This window comes from Papio anubis, chromosome 10, assembly GCF_008728515.1.
Source record: "Papio anubis isolate 15944 chromosome 10, Panubis1.0, whole genome shotgun sequence".
Lineage (NCBI taxonomy): Eukaryota > Metazoa > Chordata > Mammalia > Primates > Cercopithecidae > Papio > Papio anubis.
This window is the reverse complement of record NC_044985.1, coordinates 102,240,630-102,258,924: the sequence shown is the minus strand read 5'-3', so window position 1 is coordinate 102,258,924 and position 18,295 is coordinate 102,240,630. Positions and strand designations below refer to the sequence as shown.

At 49.7% G+C, this 18,295-nt stretch overlaps 1 protein-coding gene across 2 annotated transcripts in view; it reads right to left on the bottom strand.

The window, feature by feature from the left end:
* VIL1 (villin 1) overlaps positions 1-18,295 on the bottom strand; it is a 36,414-nt gene that overhangs the window by 5,814 nt on the left and 12,305 nt on the right. For both annotated transcript variants that reach the window (XM_021924005.2, XM_021924004.2), the window contains exons 11-19: positions 18,086-18,186; positions 17,859-17,996; positions 17,091-17,249; positions 14,274-14,453; positions 13,551-13,696; positions 12,364-12,508; positions 11,677-11,865; positions 9,994-10,062; positions 7,845-7,985 (exon numbers count right to left, since the gene is read on the bottom strand). In XM_021924005.2, coding sequence (XP_021779697.1) covers positions 7,845-7,985; positions 9,994-10,062; positions 11,677-11,865; positions 12,364-12,508; positions 13,551-13,696; positions 14,274-14,453; positions 17,091-17,249; positions 17,859-17,996; positions 18,086-18,186 — 1,268 coding nt within the window. The remainder of the gene's footprint in view (positions 1-7,844; positions 7,986-9,993; positions 10,063-11,676; positions 11,866-12,363; positions 12,509-13,550; positions 13,697-14,273; positions 14,454-17,090; positions 17,250-17,858; positions 17,997-18,085; positions 18,187-18,295) is intronic.

Sequence of the window (18,295 nt, the reverse complement as noted above, 5' to 3'; positions counted from 1 at the left end):
GCACGATCTTGACTCACTGCAACGTCCACCTCCCAGATTCAAGCAATTCTCCTGCCTCAGCCTCCTGAGTAGCTAGGACTACAGGCACCTGGCACCACGCCTGGCTAATTTTTGTATTTTTAGTAGAGATGAGGTTTTGCCTTTTGGCCAGGCTGGTCTCGAACTCCTGGCCTCAAGTGATCCACCCACCTTGACCTCCCAAAGTGCTGGGATTACAGGCATGAGCCACCATGCCTAGCCATTGTTTTTTTGTTTTTGTTTTGTTTTTTGAAACAGCGTCTTGCTCTGTCACACAGGCTGGAGTGCAGTGACACAATCTCAGCTCACTCTAGCCTCAATCTCCTGGGCTCAAGCAGTCCTCCCATCTCAGCCTCCCGAGTAGCTGGGACCACAGGCATGCACTACCATGTTGCCCAGGCAGGTCTGGAACCCCTGAGCTCAAGCATCCACCCGCCTTGGCCTCCCAAAGTGCTGGGATTATAAGCGTGAGCCACCAACCCCAGCCAGGAACATTTCTTAAAGGCAAATTTTCACTTGCTTTTATGAAAATGAAAATAATATTACATATGAAAGTGTACTGAAAACAAATTAGGCAGGCATGGTGGCACACACCTGTAATCCCAGCTGCTCTGGAGGCTGAGCCAGGAGAATCGCTTGAACCCAGGAGGCAGAGGTTGCAGTGAGCTGAGATCATGCCACTGCACTCCAACCTGGGCGATAGTTTTCCATCTCACAAACACAAAACATAGTATGTTGCTCATTTACCTCCACTTAAACAGTGAATCCAAGCTGCCCACAAAGCAAGCAGATGAGCCCTATAAGGGTATCTGCTCTAGTCTGGGTATGTGAGATTTTATTAGGGCCGGGTGTGGTGGCTCATGTCTGTAATTCCAGCACTTTGGGAGGCCAAGTCAGGCAGATTGCTTGAGTTCAGGACTTCAAGACTAGCCTGGGCAACATGGTAAAACCCTGTCTCTACCGAAAAAATACAAAAATTAGCCAGGTATGGTGGTGCACATCTATAGTCCCAGTTACTCAGGAGGCTGAGGTGGCAGGATCACTTGAGCCCAGGTGGCAGAGGTTGCAGTAAGCCAAGATAGTACCATTGTACTCCAGCCTGGGTGAAAGAACAAGACCCTGTCTCAAAAAAAAACATTTTATTGCTGTCACAGGACATACAACTCTTCTAGCAAAAGCCTGTCACCCTCAGGAGAAGTCTCCCTCCTGGGCCCTACTTTGCTTTGGATCAAGTTAACAGACTGCCTGCAAGGGAAGTAGGACCCACTCCAGCCCTAATGGATGGAGCAAAGTAGGAATCTAGTTTCCATATACTGCTGTGGCACTTACAAAGGAACTGAGGCAGATTTGAATATTCCCATTTTCAGATGATGCAGTTAAAAGTTTAAGAAAGTCAGGCCGGCATGTTGGCTCACACCTGTAATCCCAACACTTTGGGAGGCCAAGGCAAGTGGATCACGAGGTCAGGAGTTCGAGACCAGCCTGGCCAACATGGTGAAACCCTGTCTCTACTAAAAATACAAAAATTAGCTGGGCGTGGTGGCAGGCACCTGTAATCCCAGCTGCTCCGGAGGCTGAGGCGGGATAATTGCTTAAACCTGGGATGCAGAGGTTGCAGTGAACGAGATGGCGCCACTGCACTCCAGCCTGGGCAACAGAGCAAGACTCTGTCTCAAAAAAAAAAAAGTCAAGGTCACCTCATTCCAATATATGTTCCACTGCACCATGCTGACTTTCTTCCTTGAGTTTCAGGTATACTGTAAAGCCCTCTTGTCAGCTTTCAACTCCCAGACCTGCAAGGTAAGCTATTAACACTTGCAGTTGGCCACAATTTTACCATTATGGATAGCTTCATCACTCTTGGCTTACAGGTTTGGTTCCCAGTTAAAAGGCAACTTGTTGGCCAGGCGCAGTGGCTTATGCCTGTAATCCCAGCACTTTGGGAGGCCTAGGCGGGTGGATCACCTGAGGTCATGAGTTCGAGACCAGCCTGGCCAACATGGTGAAACCGCATCTCTACTAAAAATACAAAAAATTAGCAGGCATGCTAATTTTGGTGGGAACCTGTATTCTCAGCTACTTGGGAGGCTGAGGCAGGAGAATAACTTGAACCCGGGAGGCGGAGGCTGCAGTGAGCCAAGATCATGCCACTGCACTCCAGTCTGGGCAACACAGTGAGACTCTGTCTCAAAAAAAAAGAAAAGACAACTTGTTAATCCTCATCAGTTTTTTATATTCTTCTGTGAATGTGTCAGATTATTTTTTAGGAGGAGGTTTTGCTTAGAGAGTGGGAGGGTAGCAGCAGAAGGTACAACTGAGGTCGGGGGAAGGATTCCAATAGAAGACACTAGGAAGGCCAAAGAACAAATTCAGAACTAAATTTTGCCTAGCTTTTTGAGTTGAAAAAATATTTGGATAAACAAGTAATACTAGCTTCTCTCATCCTGTGAATGATCCAGAAGATTAGATAGCACAATTTTACATTTTTACTCTTGGCTAGGAAATCACAACTGGGAGTCACTACCTTTCTAAGCTTTGGGTGTCTTCAGCCATAAGATGAAGGAATTCACTGAAATGACTTTTGTTGCCAGCACTAAGATGATAATGACACTGTTTAAGGCAAGCTAAATACCCTCAAGGCACACTCAGTTAAGAGTCCCAAATTAAAGTTGCTATAAAACAGCATCTCCCAGCCTTCATCTCTGCTGCTCTAAGCACCAAGAGGTAGACAGTGTAGAGGCGAGACTTGTGGGTTTCCTTTAATACTTAGGCTGCTCTGCTAAGATGGAGTTGCCCTAGGGAACATTTTATTGACTCCCACAGAGAGCCCTGAATTAAACAGCTTCTTAGTAAACACCTATAGATGGATTTCAACCTCAGGGGGGTCTGATGCTCCAGATTTCTAACCTGTCAGATTTGCCTCCCACCCTGGGCATTCTCTCCTTAAGTTTCCTGGAAGCCTTCCCCACTCCCCGAGGCAGAGTAGGGGAGTATTTGGTTTTGGTTTGGGGCTTCTTTTTGTTTTTTGGGGGGGAGGCTGAGACAGGGTCGTGCTCTGTCTCACATTCTGGGCTCACCCTCCTGGGTAGCTGGGACAACAGGTGCTGGGTAGCTGGGACACCCTCCTGGGTAGCTGGGACAACCGGGCTAATTTTTGTATTTTTTTGTAGAGATAGTGTCTCACTTTGTTGCCCAGGCTGGTCTCAAACTCCTGGGCTCAAGCAATTTGCCTGCCTTGGCCTCCCAAAGTGCCTGGGATTACAGGCATGAGCCACTGCACTCAGCTGAGTACTTGGTTTTGGAAGAAAGAGGATAAATATAAATGATTTGGGGATCAGTGGATGGGGAAGAGCTGCCATACCCCACATCTGTGTGTAGCACCCTCCCCCCAGGTTCCTCACAGCTGTGGCTGCTATGTCCTAGGTCTTTGCTGTCTCTGGTCCAGCCTGGCTCTTCAGTTTTGTTAGGACTGCTGGACTCTGACCCCTCAGGCTAGATAGCAGGGACTACCCATCCTAGTGGACTTGTATCTTTCCGTTGGTCCTGTTCCTGAACCTGCAGTCCTGCCAGCTGATTACCAGCCTCACCCACGCCCACATCCGCCTCCCTGTTGTTTACTCATCAGTGCACAAATACTTAGATTACCATCTTGCTCTGCCTACAGCCAGACCCACCACCCCACTGTTGTCACTGGCTCACCTTGCAAGATTGGAGCAGACAGATCTGAAAACCTCTCCTACACTCCCACGTGACACTGAACTCCGCTCTCCCACAAGAATGTATACTACTTCCATGATTAAAAAAATCAGCTGTAGTCGGGTGCGGTGGCTCACACCTGTAATCCCAGCACTTTGGGAGGCCAAGGCGGGTGGATCACAAGGTCAGGAGATTGAGACCATCCTGGCTAGTGCAGTGAAACCCCGTCTCTACTAAAAATACAAAAAAATTAGCCGGGCGTGGTGGCGGGCGCCTGTAGTCCCAGCTACTTGGGAGGCTGAGGCAGGAGAATGGCGTGAACCCGGGAGGCGGAGCTTGCAGTGAGCCGAGATTGCGCCACTGAACTCCAGCCTGGGCGACAGAGCGAGACTCCGTCTCAAAAAAAAAAAAAAAAATCAGCTGTAAGCCGGGCGGGCGCAGTGGCTCATGCCTCTAATCCTAGCACTTTGGGAGGCTAAGGCGGGTGGATCACAAGGTCAAGAGATCAAGCCCATACTGGCTAACATGGTGAAACCCCATCTCTACTAAAAATACAAAAATTAGCCGGGCGTAGTGGCAGGCGCCTATAATCCCAGCTACTCGGGAGGCTAAGGCAAGAGAATGGCGTGAACCCAGGAGGCGGAACTTGGAATGAGCCGAGATCACGCCACTGCACTCCAACCTGGATGACAGTGCAAGACTCTGTCTCAAAAAAAAAGAAAAAAAAAAAAGTCGGCTGCAGGCCAGATGCAGTGGCTCACGCCTGTAATCCCAACACTTTGGGAAGTTGAGGTGAGTGGATCACCTGAGGTCAGGAGTTTGAGACCAACCTGACCAATCTGGTGAAACCCTGTCTCAACTAAAAATGCAAAAACAAATTAGCCGGGTGTGGTGGCGCACGCCTGTAATCCCAGCTACTTGGGAAGTTGAGGCAGGAGAATTGCTTGAACCAGGGAGGCAGAGGTTGCAGTGAGCCGAGATCACGCCATTGCACTCCATCCTGGGCAACAAGAGTGAAACCCCATCTCAAAAAACAAAACAAAAAAATCACCCACAGGCCGGGTGCAGCATCTCATGCCTGTAATCCCAGCACTTTGGGAGGCAGAGGCAGGTAGATCACCTGAGGTCAGGAGTTGGAGACCAGCCTAGCCAATATGGTGAAACCCCATCTCTACTAAAAATACAAAAATTAGCCAGGCGTGATGGCATGCGCCTGTAGTCCCAAGCTACTAAGGAGGCTGAGACAGGAGAATTGCTTGAACTCAGGAAGTGGAGGTTACAGTGAACCAAGCTTGTGCCACTGCACTTCAGCCTGGGCAACAGAGACTCTGTCTCAAAAAAAAAAAAAAACGCTACAGAAAACTGATTTTTAAAAAAGAATCTAAGCCTTCTTTGCTTCTACCATGATGGGGCTGTCTTGAGTCTGTCCATTTAAAATTAGCAATCCATTTCTGCCTTCCATCAATCCTCTGGTTCAATAACATTGGCTGCCCTCCTTTAGAAATACCTCCTTTATTGGCCAGGCGTGGTGGCTCATGCTTGTAATAGCACTTTGGGGGTCCAAGGCGGGCAGATCACCTGAGGTCAGGAGTTTGAGACCAGCCTGGCTAACATGGGGAAACCCTGTCTCGACTAAAAATACTAAAATTAGACAGGCGTGGTGGTGTGTGGCTGTAATCCTACCTACTTGGAGGCTGAGGCAGGAGAATCACTTGAACCTGGGAGGCAGAGGTTGCAGTTAGCTGAGATCACGCCACTGCACTCCAGCCTGGGCGAGAGAGCAAGACTCCATCTCAAAAAAAAAAAAGAAAGAAAGAAAGAAATACCTTCTTTATGCTGCATGGCGTGATGGTAACAGTGGGACTCTAAAGGCCTGGTTCTTGCTCTGGCTTTGCAACTAACTAGTAATGTTAGGCAAGTCACTTCATCTCTCTGGATCTCAGTTTTCTCAGGTGTAGAACAGGAGATAATAACAGCTTTCATTTGTAGAGTACTATGTACCAAGGGTTGGGCTTACCTTGTCATCATACTGGGATCATCCCAATGTTACAGTGAGGACACATGTGCCTCCTAACCTCCCAGCAACCTCACAGATGAGAGAACCAGGAGAGAACACAGGAATGTGCTCTCTAAGGTAAAAGGCAGAATTGAAATTCTCTGGGAACAAAACACTTTATATTGAGTCGAAACCCTTAACAGACTTTGATGTTCTGAGAGAGAAACTAGATATCTCTCTTCTGTGATCCCTTGATTCATTTGTAAGACTACTTTTTGACTTATATAGAGTATATTATGTCTCCTCTCAATACCCCTAAGCTAGATTGACAGCCTATTTTGGATCTTCATGAAGTGGGAATGAATATTAGAAATGTGTTCTTAGGCTGGGTGCAGTGGCTCACACCTGTAATTCCGACACTTTGGGAGGCTGAGATGGGAGGATCACTTGAGCCCAGAAAGTTGAGGCTGCAGTAAGCCATGATTGCAACAGCACTCCAGCCTGGGCAACAGAGTGAGACCCTATCTCAAATTTAAAAAAAGTGTCCAGCCCCAAACTCCATTCCTCACACGAACACAAAAAAGTGTTTTGAACAAGCTCTTCTTGCTGTGCTAACCACAGTTACCGCATGGACCATGTGCTGATGAGTCTTAAATTCATATCTCTGCCCTGGTGTTCCTCTGAATTGCCTGCCCGCTGAACATGTATCTAAACCTCAAAGGATGTAGCTACCACTAAACTAAGCTCAGCCTGATCCAGTTTTCTATCGTGGAGAATGATGCTATTTTCTTTTCTCTCATACTCTTTATCCACTAATTACCAAATATCGTTGATTTTACCTCCTAAATGTTTCTCTCCACCATGACCTATTCTAGATTCCCACCTACCTATCAGCCTGAGAGCAGCTACGCTGTCTTTCCTAACTGGTGTTCCTATGGCTGCTCTTGCCACCTTCCAGGCTTTTGTTCAATGAGCAGCTGTAATTATTATTATTTTTTTGTTTTGTTTTTTGAAACGGAGTTTCACTCTTGTCATCCAGGCTGGAGTGCAATGGTGAAATCTTGGCTCACTGCAACCTCCACCTCCTGGGTTCAAGTGATTCTCCTGCCTCAGCATCCCAAGTACCTGGGATTATAGGCACAAGCCACCACGCCCGGCTATTTTTGTAATTTTAGTAGAGTTGGGGTTTCACTATGTTGGCCAGGCTGGTCTCGAACACCTGACCTCAGGTGGTCCGCATGCCTTGGCCTCTCAAAGTGCTGGGATTACAGGCATGAGCCACCGTGCCCAGCCCAGTGTAAGTCTGTCACTCTGCTATTTCAACCATAATGATACTCCCCTTCACTGCCAGGATACATGATACGATCCTTAACTTGGGGTAGAAGGCACTGCCAGTTCAGCCCTGCCTCCCTCCCTGGCTCTGCACACCACAGCCACTCTGGCTATCTTACAGTTTTGCCCCCATTTTTATTCCTTGCCTTTGGGCTTCATGTTAGCTGTCCCTTCTCCAGAACTAACTTACTTTGCCTCAATAATTCCGGTTTATCTTTCAGAAGGAAATCTCTAAATCAGGCTCCTCTTTGTAATACCTTTTTTTCTTTTTCTTTTTTTGAGACAGTCTCACTTTGTTGCCCAGGGTGGAATGCAGTGGCATGATCTTGGCTCACTGCAACCTCCACCTCCCAGGTTCAAGCAATTCTCATGACTCAGCCTCCTGAGTAGCTGGGATTACAGGTGTACACCACCACACCTGGCTAATTGTTATAGTTTTAGTAGAGATGGAGTTTCACCATATTGGTCAGGCTGGTCTGAAACTCCTGACCTCAGGTGATCCACCCGCCTCAGCCTCCCAAAGTGCTGGGATTACAGGCATGAGCCACTGCACCCGGCCCTGTTTGTAATACTCTTCACAGCTCCTGTACTTCACTTTCTGGCACTTAACCCTTAAATTAAATAATAGTGTAACCAGGCTTCTCTGATCTCTCTCCTCCTGAGATATAAGCTGGTATGAAGGCAGGATCCCATCTGTCTTGTTCATCCCCAGCACCTAGTCACCTGTAGGGCCAAATCTGGGAGTCAACTATGGTGGTCCAACAAATGGACTTATTTGTCCTCCTTTGAGGGTCTGACCTACCTCCTTCCTGCTGGGATCCACACCCTCGGGGAGCTCCTCTACAGGCTTGTTCACTAGCTGCTCGAGGGGGAAGATGGGCCGAGGCCCAGAACTGAGGTTGCTGTTAGCATTGAACACGTCCACTTTCGAGCTTGTGACCTCCTAGGAAAGAAAAGGAAACCACTGGTTACTTAGCTGGTGTGCAGCTACCTCCCAGGCTGCCTTTCTCTCTGAAGTCTCTAGGGCACCACCTTCCAAGAAGCCTCCCATGTCCCACCCCACCCTGCCACAAATACACTCATAAGAACACAACATAGGCCGGGCATGGTGGCTCACGCCTGTAATCCCAGCACTTTGGGAGGTTGAGGTGGATAGATCACTTGAGGTCAGGAATTCAAGACCAGCCTGTCTAACATGGTGAAACCACGTCTCTACTGAAAATACAAAACTTAGCCAGGCATGGTGGTGGGCGCCTGTAATCCCAGCTACTCAGGAGGCTGAAGTAGGAGAATCATTTGAACCTGGAAGGTGGAGGTTGCAGTGAACTGAGATCATGCCACTGCGCTCCGGCCTGGGCAACAGAGAGAGACTCCTCAAAAAAAAAAAAACCCCAAAAAAAACACACACACAACATAGAGCTTAGTGGTCTGTTCTGACCAAAGTCCATTGGTGAAAAATGACTCTTTTCTTTAATGATTCATTAACTTTCCCATGGCTTCCCCCAGAGTTTGAGATCTAGCCTGGATATTTGTGACCCTGTCTCTCTTACCTCTTGTGAAATTGTCATCTATAAAGTCACTTAACCTTGACCTATCTATACGTGCCAGTCTGTACTGTCAGTCCACCAAGAAAGGTTTCGTGAGTGCCGTAAGTTTTGACCATCTGTTGATTATACCCCAGTGTGCTTGTGAACTTACTCTTGAATTCTGGACACATTCCTCAGAGTTAGCTCTGTCTTGTTCCCTCTGTAAGCCTGTGAACTTCTCAAAGCAAAGGTTCTGATTTCATATTCCCATGTCCCAGGCCTAAAGGCTAAATACATTTCCTTTTTTGGGGGGTGGGGGGACTGCGGAGGGGCAGGGGTTTTTTTTGAGACAGGGTCTGACTCTGTTGCCCAGGCTGCAGTGCAGTGGCACTATTTCAGCTCACTGCAACCTCTGCCTCCTGGGCTCAAACCAACCTCCCACCTCAGCGTCCTGAGTAGCTGGGACCACAGGCACATACCACCACTCCTGGCTGTTTTTTATTTTTTGTAAAGATGAGGTTTCCCCATGTTACCAAGACTAGTCTCAAACTCCTGGGCTCAAGCAATCCACCCTCCTCGGCCTCCCAAAGTGCTGAGATTACAGGCGTGAGCCCCTGCGCCCGGCCTAAATACATTTCTGTTAACTCACTGAAAGACCAAAGGAGTTGTAGTTATTCTACCTAGAGAAGGGACCCCAAGGGTGATGGTGTGTAGAGACAGCATTCTTTCTCAAAGTGTAGTCCATGGACTAACTACATGAAATTACCTTTTTAAAATAAGATTTAAAAGATGCAGATTCCTAGGTGCCAATTCTTAGTCTATAAACCAGAATATTTGGGAATGGGGCCTTGGAATCTGCATTTTAATATGCTTCCCCCTTACTCCCTGCCCCCAGTTTCCAGACTTTTATGCATGATAAAAATCTGAGAACCAGGCCGGGCGTCGTGGCTCATGCCTGCAATCCCAGCACTTTGGGAGGCCGAGGCTGGGGGATCACTTGAGGTCAGGAGTTTGAGACCAGCCTGGCCAACATGGTGAAACCTCGTCTCTACTAAAAATACAAAAATTAGCCAGGCATGGCAGCACACACCTGTAACCCCAGCTACTTGGGAGGTTGAGGCATGAGAATCACTTGAACCCGGGAGGTAGAGGTTGCAGTGAGCCGAGATCCTGCCACTGCACTCCAGCCTGGGAGGCAGAGTGAAACTGTGTCTCAAAAAAAAAAATTGAGAACCATTTCACTAGGAAATTGAAGAAACAAAACCACTAGAGGCACTGGAGTTAAACAGCAAGAAGAATGAGAAGTAGGGAGAAATAGGAGGGAAAGCACAGGACACTGGTGTCTTCTCTGCAGCATTCTTGGCTCCCACAGGTCTGACCACCAGCTGGCCACTGCAAGGCCCAGCCACCCTGCCCCGGACTCACAGCAGTGATCTGGCTCCAGTCCCTAGAGTTGCCAAGCTCCACCTTCAAGTCCTCATAGGATTTGGCGTTCTGCACATAAAGTAAATAACAGATTAGACCTGGATCTCAGCAGAGAAGATGGATGAGAAGCCGTTTTCCCTCAGGAATGGAAAGAAGGCTGGTCTGGGGCCTAGTGGTAAAGGAAAGAGGATACACAGGCTGAGGCTGGAGGAGGATCCCCGAAAAAGGAGATTAGGTGGTGAGGTTGGGACCAGAGGGGCTGCCAGATCAGAAAAGGGCAGGGCAGGCTATATTTGTCCCAGCTCAGCCTGACTTGGGGATGGGGAAGATCTTTTCCCACCTGCAGGGGCCAGGGCAAGAACCGCAGGCAGTGTGGAGAACCCTGCCTAGGTTATGTAGGCTCTGGGGAATGCAGGGCTCCTGGGGATGGGCGGGGGTCCCCCCAGATCCTAGAAGGGATCCCTGCCACAGAGGAGTGAAGGGACCATGGCTCTCTGAGGAGTCCCATCTCCATATTCTAGAGCACAAATGAGGCTGAGAGAGAAGCCAGCACACACTTGAGGTGAGGGAAGGGTGATAACTAAAGTGGACTGAGAAAACCTGGCATCTTGATATGCTGCCTTGAGTAAAAACTAAACTCAGCCCATCTAACTGCAGAATTTAAAAAACAAACCAACAGATTTAAGGAAATTAAGCTTTCTGCTTCCCTAAACCCATGTGTTATGACAATTTAGAGCACCCAGAGCCACCAGGCCAGGCTTCACTCTACCTTGGCCTTCTTCCTACAGAAAACCTTTGCTGGAGTTCCATCCTGGGGATCTGCCCCTTGCTTCTATGTGGGGCCAGTTTAGGAAACGCCCCGTGGGAGCTTGGCACACCATCCCTCAGGTAAGGACCACATACATGACCCATTTTGCTTAGAATTTAGCACCAGGGGCCAGGCGCGGTGGCTCAAGCCTGTAATCCCAGCACTTTGGGAGGCCGAGACGGGCGGATCACGAGGTCAGGAGATGGAGACCATCCTGGCTAACATGGTGAAACCCCGTCTCTACTAAAAAATACAAAAAACTAGCCGGGCGAGGTGGCGGGCGCCTGTAGTTCCAGCTACTCGGGAAGCTGAGGCAGGAGAATGGCGTAAACCCGGGAGGCGGAGCTTGCAGTGAGCTGAGATCCGGCCACTGCACCCCAGCCTGGGTGACAGAGCGAGACTCCATCTCAAAAAAAAAAGAATTTAGCACCAGGAAGACATTTGTCAATTCTTTAGAACCAGCATGTTTCAGCTGGCATGGAGGATCCACCGTGTTGCTGCAATGATGAGAACATTCTCACCTGTGCTGCCCAACACAGTAGCTGGCAGCCACATGTGGCTAGTGACAAACTGAATTTTGAATTGTGTTTAATTTAAATAATCAGTACATTTCTTACCTATACTATCCAGCAGCTTTGCTCTAAAAGTAGTGTGCAAACAAGGCACTGTAATTAGCCTTGATTTTTGATAGACTTCTTCCCTCTCACCAGGAGGCCTAATGGCCTTAGTGCAGCCTTACTTTCTATTCTAAGCCTCTTCTAGCCCCTTTCTAAATCAGCAGGTCATACATCCCGAAGAGACAGAATGGCCTGCGGGAATCAGCACTGATCTCCAGGCAGGGCTAGAGAAGGACATGCTGGGATGAGGCCACTCACACTCCACTTAAAGGGATCCCAAGCCAGGAACCAGCCTGTGAAGGTGGGGGGCTCGTATCCCTGCTTCACCACAATGATGGGGGTCTCGGGGTCACGCCCGCTGGGATGGGTCTTGAGGTATTCCTGCGCGGTGATGGCTGCAGCCTTCTTCTCCTCCTCATTGGCATGTTTCCCAATCCAGAAGAAGACCTATTGAGAAATCCAGGAGATCAGTCCGTCCTTCCTGTCCTCCCTGGCCCACAGGGCTCTGCCTCAGTTGTCCAACAGTGCAGCCCTGACTTTGACCCTGTCTCTACCACTACCAGCCAAATGACCTAGGGCAGGCACCATCTGGCCTTGAATTTGTATCTGCGAAATTAGGAGGTTGGACAGATGCCTTGTACTTGGATATTCTGCAAATGTGTGTCCCCCAGACTGTCCAAAGCCCAGGATTATCAAAAACACTCCTGCTCTCATGTGAAATAAATAGGACTTTGGGAGAGAATATGCTCTTCCCTGCAGCCTCTCTTGAGCACGTTACTCCCCACCTTCCTTCTTTCTTACACTTCTGGTGTTCATACCATTTCCAGGGAGAAATTATGTGAGGACCAATAAAATGTTGACACTTACCTAACCTTAAAGCCACTCTTTCTTGGCCCTGGGGATTGAGGTGGCTGGGAAGAGGGGTCCCCAGGCCCTTGGTCCTACCTGGTCCCAGACATCTAGTAGGAACACGTCATCCTCTTCCAAGTCATCCTGATTGAAGTCAGGGATCTCTGTGGCCAGGAAGCGCCCAGTCTGGTTGGAACATTCAAAGAGCCGGGGGGTGATGACCAGGTTTTCTTCTTGTAGTCTGCAGGATGGAGAGAAGATTGTACTGGCAGAAGGAAGGTATGGCAAAAGGAGATTGAGGACAGAACTCTGAGAAAGGGACTCTGGCATGGAAAGGTCATTTCCAGCAAAATGCTCTGTCTTCTGATTGATAAAAGGGTCCCCTCTAATTCCAGGAGTGCTTTGAGGGAGAAATTGTCACTGCTTTCTGGACATGCATTCCAGTGGCTTTTGCAGAGCCTTGTTAGGAAGTTCTTCCTGATATCTTCCCTCCATCCCTCCTGCTGCTACTACAGTACATGCCCTTTTGCTTTTGAACTAGGGACCAGTGGATCATGGATATTCTCTAGAAAAACCATTTGAGCCAGGCACAGTGTCCCACGCCTGTCATCCTAGCACTTTGGGAGGCTGAGGCAGGTGGATCACCTGAGGTCAGGAGTTCGAGACCAGCCTGGCCAACATGGTGAAACCCCGCCTCTACTAAAATACAAAAATTGACCAGGCATGTTGGCAGGTGCCTGTAATCCCAGCTACCCAGGAGGCTGCAGCATGAGAATTGCTGGAACCTGGGAGGCGGAGGCAGAGGCTGCAGTGAGCCGAGATTGCGCCACTGCATTCCAGCCTGGGTGACAGAACGAGACTCTGTCACAAAAACAAAACAAAACCATTTGAAAGAGGGCTTGTAGCTGGTGCCCCTCAGCATCCCAGGCCTGTGTCAGGACCTAAAGGCAGGCTGGCCTCTGGCATCTTCTTACTGAAAGGCAAACCTCTAGCACTGCCCCTCGCTTTGAGCTGCCTCCTATGGCCAGGAATTCCCTTTGCCAAGGAAATACCCCACCAGGTCCCAGGCATACTGTAGTGAGCAGCACAGACACAGCCCCTGACCAAGAGGCTCCAAGGGCATGGGCTGCCCTTGATTCATCTTGTATCCCTGGGGGCCTGGCACAGGGCCTGACACACAGTGTCCTTAGTCCATGCCTGCTGTAGGTTCTGAGTGTGGGGATGGAGACGGTGGGAGGCTCCCCCACCTTGGTAACCTGGAGGCAGAGGGACCTGAGAGTTACCTCTTGGTGTTGGCATAGGGGGCCTTCCCGCCCAGGGCCATCCAGAAGTTGGCTGGCTCCTGCCCTTCCACCACCACTTGCTTCTCCGTCCGGGAGATGGTGTCAGCAACCATCTTGGCCATCTCCCGCTCGTCTCCGCTACAGCCCTAGGAAAAAAAAGGGTTGGCCAATTTCTAGTGCCACCCCTACCCCCACCCTCCTACCACATTCACTACCCAGAGTTCCAGGGTCTAAGAGGGCTCTCCTGGGTCAGGACTCTGTGTATACAGGCCACACGGGGACAATTACATGCTCTCCTCTGTCCTTGACACTCCAAAGAATAGAAGAAACTAGAGAGTATTTTGAAGGGTCAAGAGGGACTCCAAGAGGCTATGCATTCTTCTTACAGAGATCAAAGGAGAGGCAGTGACAGGCTCAGGATAGTGAGAGAGAGCCCAAGACATAAAGACAGACCAACACAGGGACAGATGGAGGTGGCCAGAGAAACAGAACAAGAGAGACTGACTCAGAGAGGCAGAGAATCTGAGGATGGTCATTGACGAGGCAGAAAGATAGACCCAGAGCTACTGAGGAGGGAGAGACTGGGCTCCAGAGGTGGCTGAGAACCGAGCAGGCACAACTTAGTTGGCCAGGGGTTCCTGCCCTCACCTAGGGGCTGCTGTGAAACTGGGGGACTGCCAGGACCCACTTGGGGATGGGGAGACCTCTAGGCCCTGAACACACCTTCCCACACCATAGGTAGCAGCAGGACTGGGTCTTGAGGACAAAGACATCATTGGAATTTAGGAAATTGGCCCGCGCTGGGACCTCAAAGGCCTTTGTGTTGTTGGCGCCCGTTCCCTGGACCTGGAACAGTCGTGTGGAGGGCGCAGGCTCCAAGTTGTTAGCTCGGGAGGTGCCTCCCTGCAGGTGAGGGGAGAAGGCAGGGAGAGAGAGTCAGGAGTCACATAGTAAAGAAGATGATGAAGGAACAGAGGGGCACAAAGAGAACCAGAGAGGGACAGGGTAGGGCGGGGCGGCTTGCCCCTGCAGCTCCTCTGATGCTCTGTCACCAGGTCTTTCTAAAACATTGTTTGCATCATGGCGCTTCTCTGCTGAAAAACATTCAGTGACTCCCCGTTGCTTATAGCCTAAAACCCAGCTCCTCAACTTTGCCTTTGAAGGCCGCACATGACGAAGATGCAAACTGCCTTTGCAGACACTGCTGCCATCAAACCCTCCAGCTTAGCAGCTTAGCTCTGCCAGGCTTTTTTTTTTTTTTTTTTTTTTTTTTGAGATGGAGTTTTGCTTTTGTTGCCCAGGCTGGAGTGCAATGGCACTATCTCAGCTCACTGCACCCTTCGCCTCCCGGGTTCAAGCAATTCTGCCTCAGCCTCCTGGGTTGCTGGGATTATAGGCGCCCACCACCATGCCTGGCTAATTTTTGTATTTTTAGTAGAGACAGGGTTTCTCCATGTTGGTCAGGCTGGTCTGGAACTCACAACTTCAGGTGATCCGCCCACCTCGGCCTCCCAAAGTGCTGGGATTACAGACGTGAGCCACAGCGCCTAGCCTTTTATTTATTTATTTTTTTCTTGAGACTGAGTTTTGCTCTGTTGCCCAGGCTGGAGTGCAATGGTGTGATCCTGACTCACTGCCTCCCAGGTTCAAGCGATTCTCCTGCCCCAGCCTCCCCAGTAGCTGGGATTATAGGCACGCACCACCACATTCAGCTAATTTTTGTACTTTTAGTAGAGACAGGGTTTCACCACGTTGGCCAGGCTGGTCTTGAACTCCTGACCTCAGGTGATCCACCTGCCTCCACCTCCCAAAGTGCGGGATTACAGGCGTGAACCACCACACCTGGCCAGTTCCACCAGGCTTCTGATGTTCCCTACAAAGCCTCTCCCCCGGGCCTTTGTCCTTGCTGTGCCCCCTGCATTGTGTGCCCTCATTTTACCTCTGCTAAACTCTTCAACTCTGACCCAAATGTCAAGACAAATGTCTCCTCTAAATCCCCTCCTGCCCATAAACTCTATGACATTCCCAGATTATTATACTCCGGCTCCTCTTTTGACTCAACTTTTACCTCTGGCATTTCTTTTTTTTTTTTTTTTTTTTTTTGAGACAGAGTCTCTCTCTGTTGCCCAGGCTGGAGTGCAGTGGCACAGTCTCAGCTCACTGCAACCTCTGCCTCCCAGGTTCAAGTGATTCTTCTGCCTCAGCCTCCCGAGTAGCTGGGACTACAGGCGCACGCCACCACGCCCAGCTAATTTTTGTGTTTTTAGTAGAGACGGGGTTTTGGCCCTGTGGTCAAGCTGGTCTCAAACTCCTGACCTCGTGATCCGCCCGCCTCGGCCTCCCAAAGTGTTGGGATTACAGGCGTGAGCCACTGTGCCTGGCCTACTTCTTGCATTTAACCACATGGTTCCTTAGACTGTTGGTTCACTGCTCATATGTCTGTCCTCTCCCAACAAGATGGCGAACTGTATTAGCATGCCATTCTTCTCCTTGCTTGGGGAATTGCAAAGGACTGTGTGTTTAAGGCACTCAATAGGCAGATTATTGCTTAAATGATTGCATGAGATGTCTGTTTCATTATGTTGGAAGGCACCAATGCAGTTTTCACAGGTGCATCATTTAAGCAAATCTAGCCAAAATATCTTCCTTTTTTATGTAAAGGATTCAAGGAGTTGGGGTGTAGAGGGCAGGCAGTACTTACACATGGTGAATGTGCATTACATGTTTTTGTTTTGTTTTGTTTTGTTTTCTTGAGATGGAATTTCATTCTTGTTGCCCAGGCTGGAGTGCAGTGGCACAGTCTCAGCTCACTGCAACATCTGCCTCCTGGTTTCAAGCAACTCTCCTGCCTCAGCCTCCCAAGTGGCTGGGATTACAGGCATGTACCACCATGCCCAGCTACTTTTTGTATTTAGTAGAGATGGGGTTTCGCCATGTTGGTTGGGCTGGTCTTGAACTACTGACCTCAGGTGATCCACCCACTTCAGCCTCCCAAAGTACTGGGATTACAGGTGTGAGCCACCACACCCGGCCTTTTTTTTTTTTTTTTTTTTTTTTAAAGACGGAGTCTCGCTCTGTTGCCTAGGCTGGAATGCAATGGCACGATCTCAGTTCACTGCAACCTCCGCCTCCCAGGTTCAAGAGATTCTTCTGCCTCAGCCTCCTGAGTAGCTGAGATTACAGGCACCCACCATCATGCCTGGCTAATTTTTTGTATTTTTGTAGAGACGGGTTTCACTATGTTGGCCAGGCTGGTCTTGAACTCCTGACCTCAGGTGATCTACCCACCTCAGACTCCAAAGTGCTGGGATTACAGGCATGAGCCACTATGCCCGGCCCAATTACATGTATTTCTAAAGTAACCAAATGGGTTATTTCTATTACCAGTTCCACATAGGTGATAGAACCTCCAGGGTAGTCTCCTATGAAGAATGGGCTTCACCCTAAGCCCTGCTCCCACCACCCATCCACTTCCCCATCTCCTGGATGCCTGTCTTGCCACAATGGGTACTGCCAGGCACCTCAGTTCAGCAGCCACACCTGGTATACCACCATGCGTCCCTTGAAGATGGACATAAGATGAGGCGGCTCCTTGCCCATTGGGACCCGGATCTGGACTGGTTCACCATTGTACTTCTGGTCCAGGATGACGGCTTGATAAGCTGATGCTGTAATTTCATCTTGGCTGGCCTGGCTGCCCTGGGGATGAGCAGGAGGGAGTGAATGGGATAGGGTCAGCCCCCAATTCTGACCCCATCCTCAGCCTCAGCAACAACTCCATCCCCAAGTCTGACCTGGTCCTAAACCCAATTTTCTTCCCCACCAAACTCCACTGTGAAACAGCCAAAACCCCAATCTGACCCAGACCTCAGTTCTGATCTCAACCTCAAACCTAATTCTTTCGCAGACCCAGCCCAGCCCTGACCTACCTGCAACCCCAGCTTTAACCCCAAACCTCCTCCTTTCCTTACTGCTCCTTCTTCAGGGAAGCATCACAGGCACCACACCACTCACTCCTAGACACACTCCCTGCTCCCTCACATCTAGACACAGAATCCCACGGGCAGAGCAAGTGATAAGAATGTGCAGAAGGCAATGAAAATTGGAAGGGAGACTCAGAGAACCAAATGGAAAAGCGCTGTGAATGGGGGTACTAGCTGGACCTCATAGCCAAAGCAGTCCTTCTTGAAGCGGTGAGATCCCCATCCCCAGAGGTATTCAACCCAAGGGTGATGGCCACTTAGCAGGAGTATGTACAAGGTGGAGCTAAGCCGGCTATGCTCTGGGTGGGACGTGGTGGGACCTGACCTGCCAGATGTAGAGCAGGTAGTGCTGCTTGTTTCCGATGAGGTAGGTGTAGAGCAGCAGGTAGCAGTCACCCCCATAGAAGTGGCCTAGCCACTTGGAATCCACAGGTACCAGCTCTAGGTTCTCAATGCGCCACACCTAGGGCCAGTATCAGGCCAGGGTGAGGTCCGGGAACAGGTTCCACCATCCCTGCTCCACCCAGCATGGGCCTCTCTGCCCTCACATACCTGCACTTCCCCACTCCCATCATCTACCATCTTCTGCTGGGCAGCCACCTGAGGCTTGACATGCATGGATGTGGCATCAAACTTCACTTGTTCCACTTTGGCTAGAGTAGGGGAAATCATGACACCAATTGTCACCAGCTGAGGCCCCCCAGGTCCTCACAACAGCCCTGAATGGTGGCTACAATTCTTAGACCCATTTTCAGATGAGGA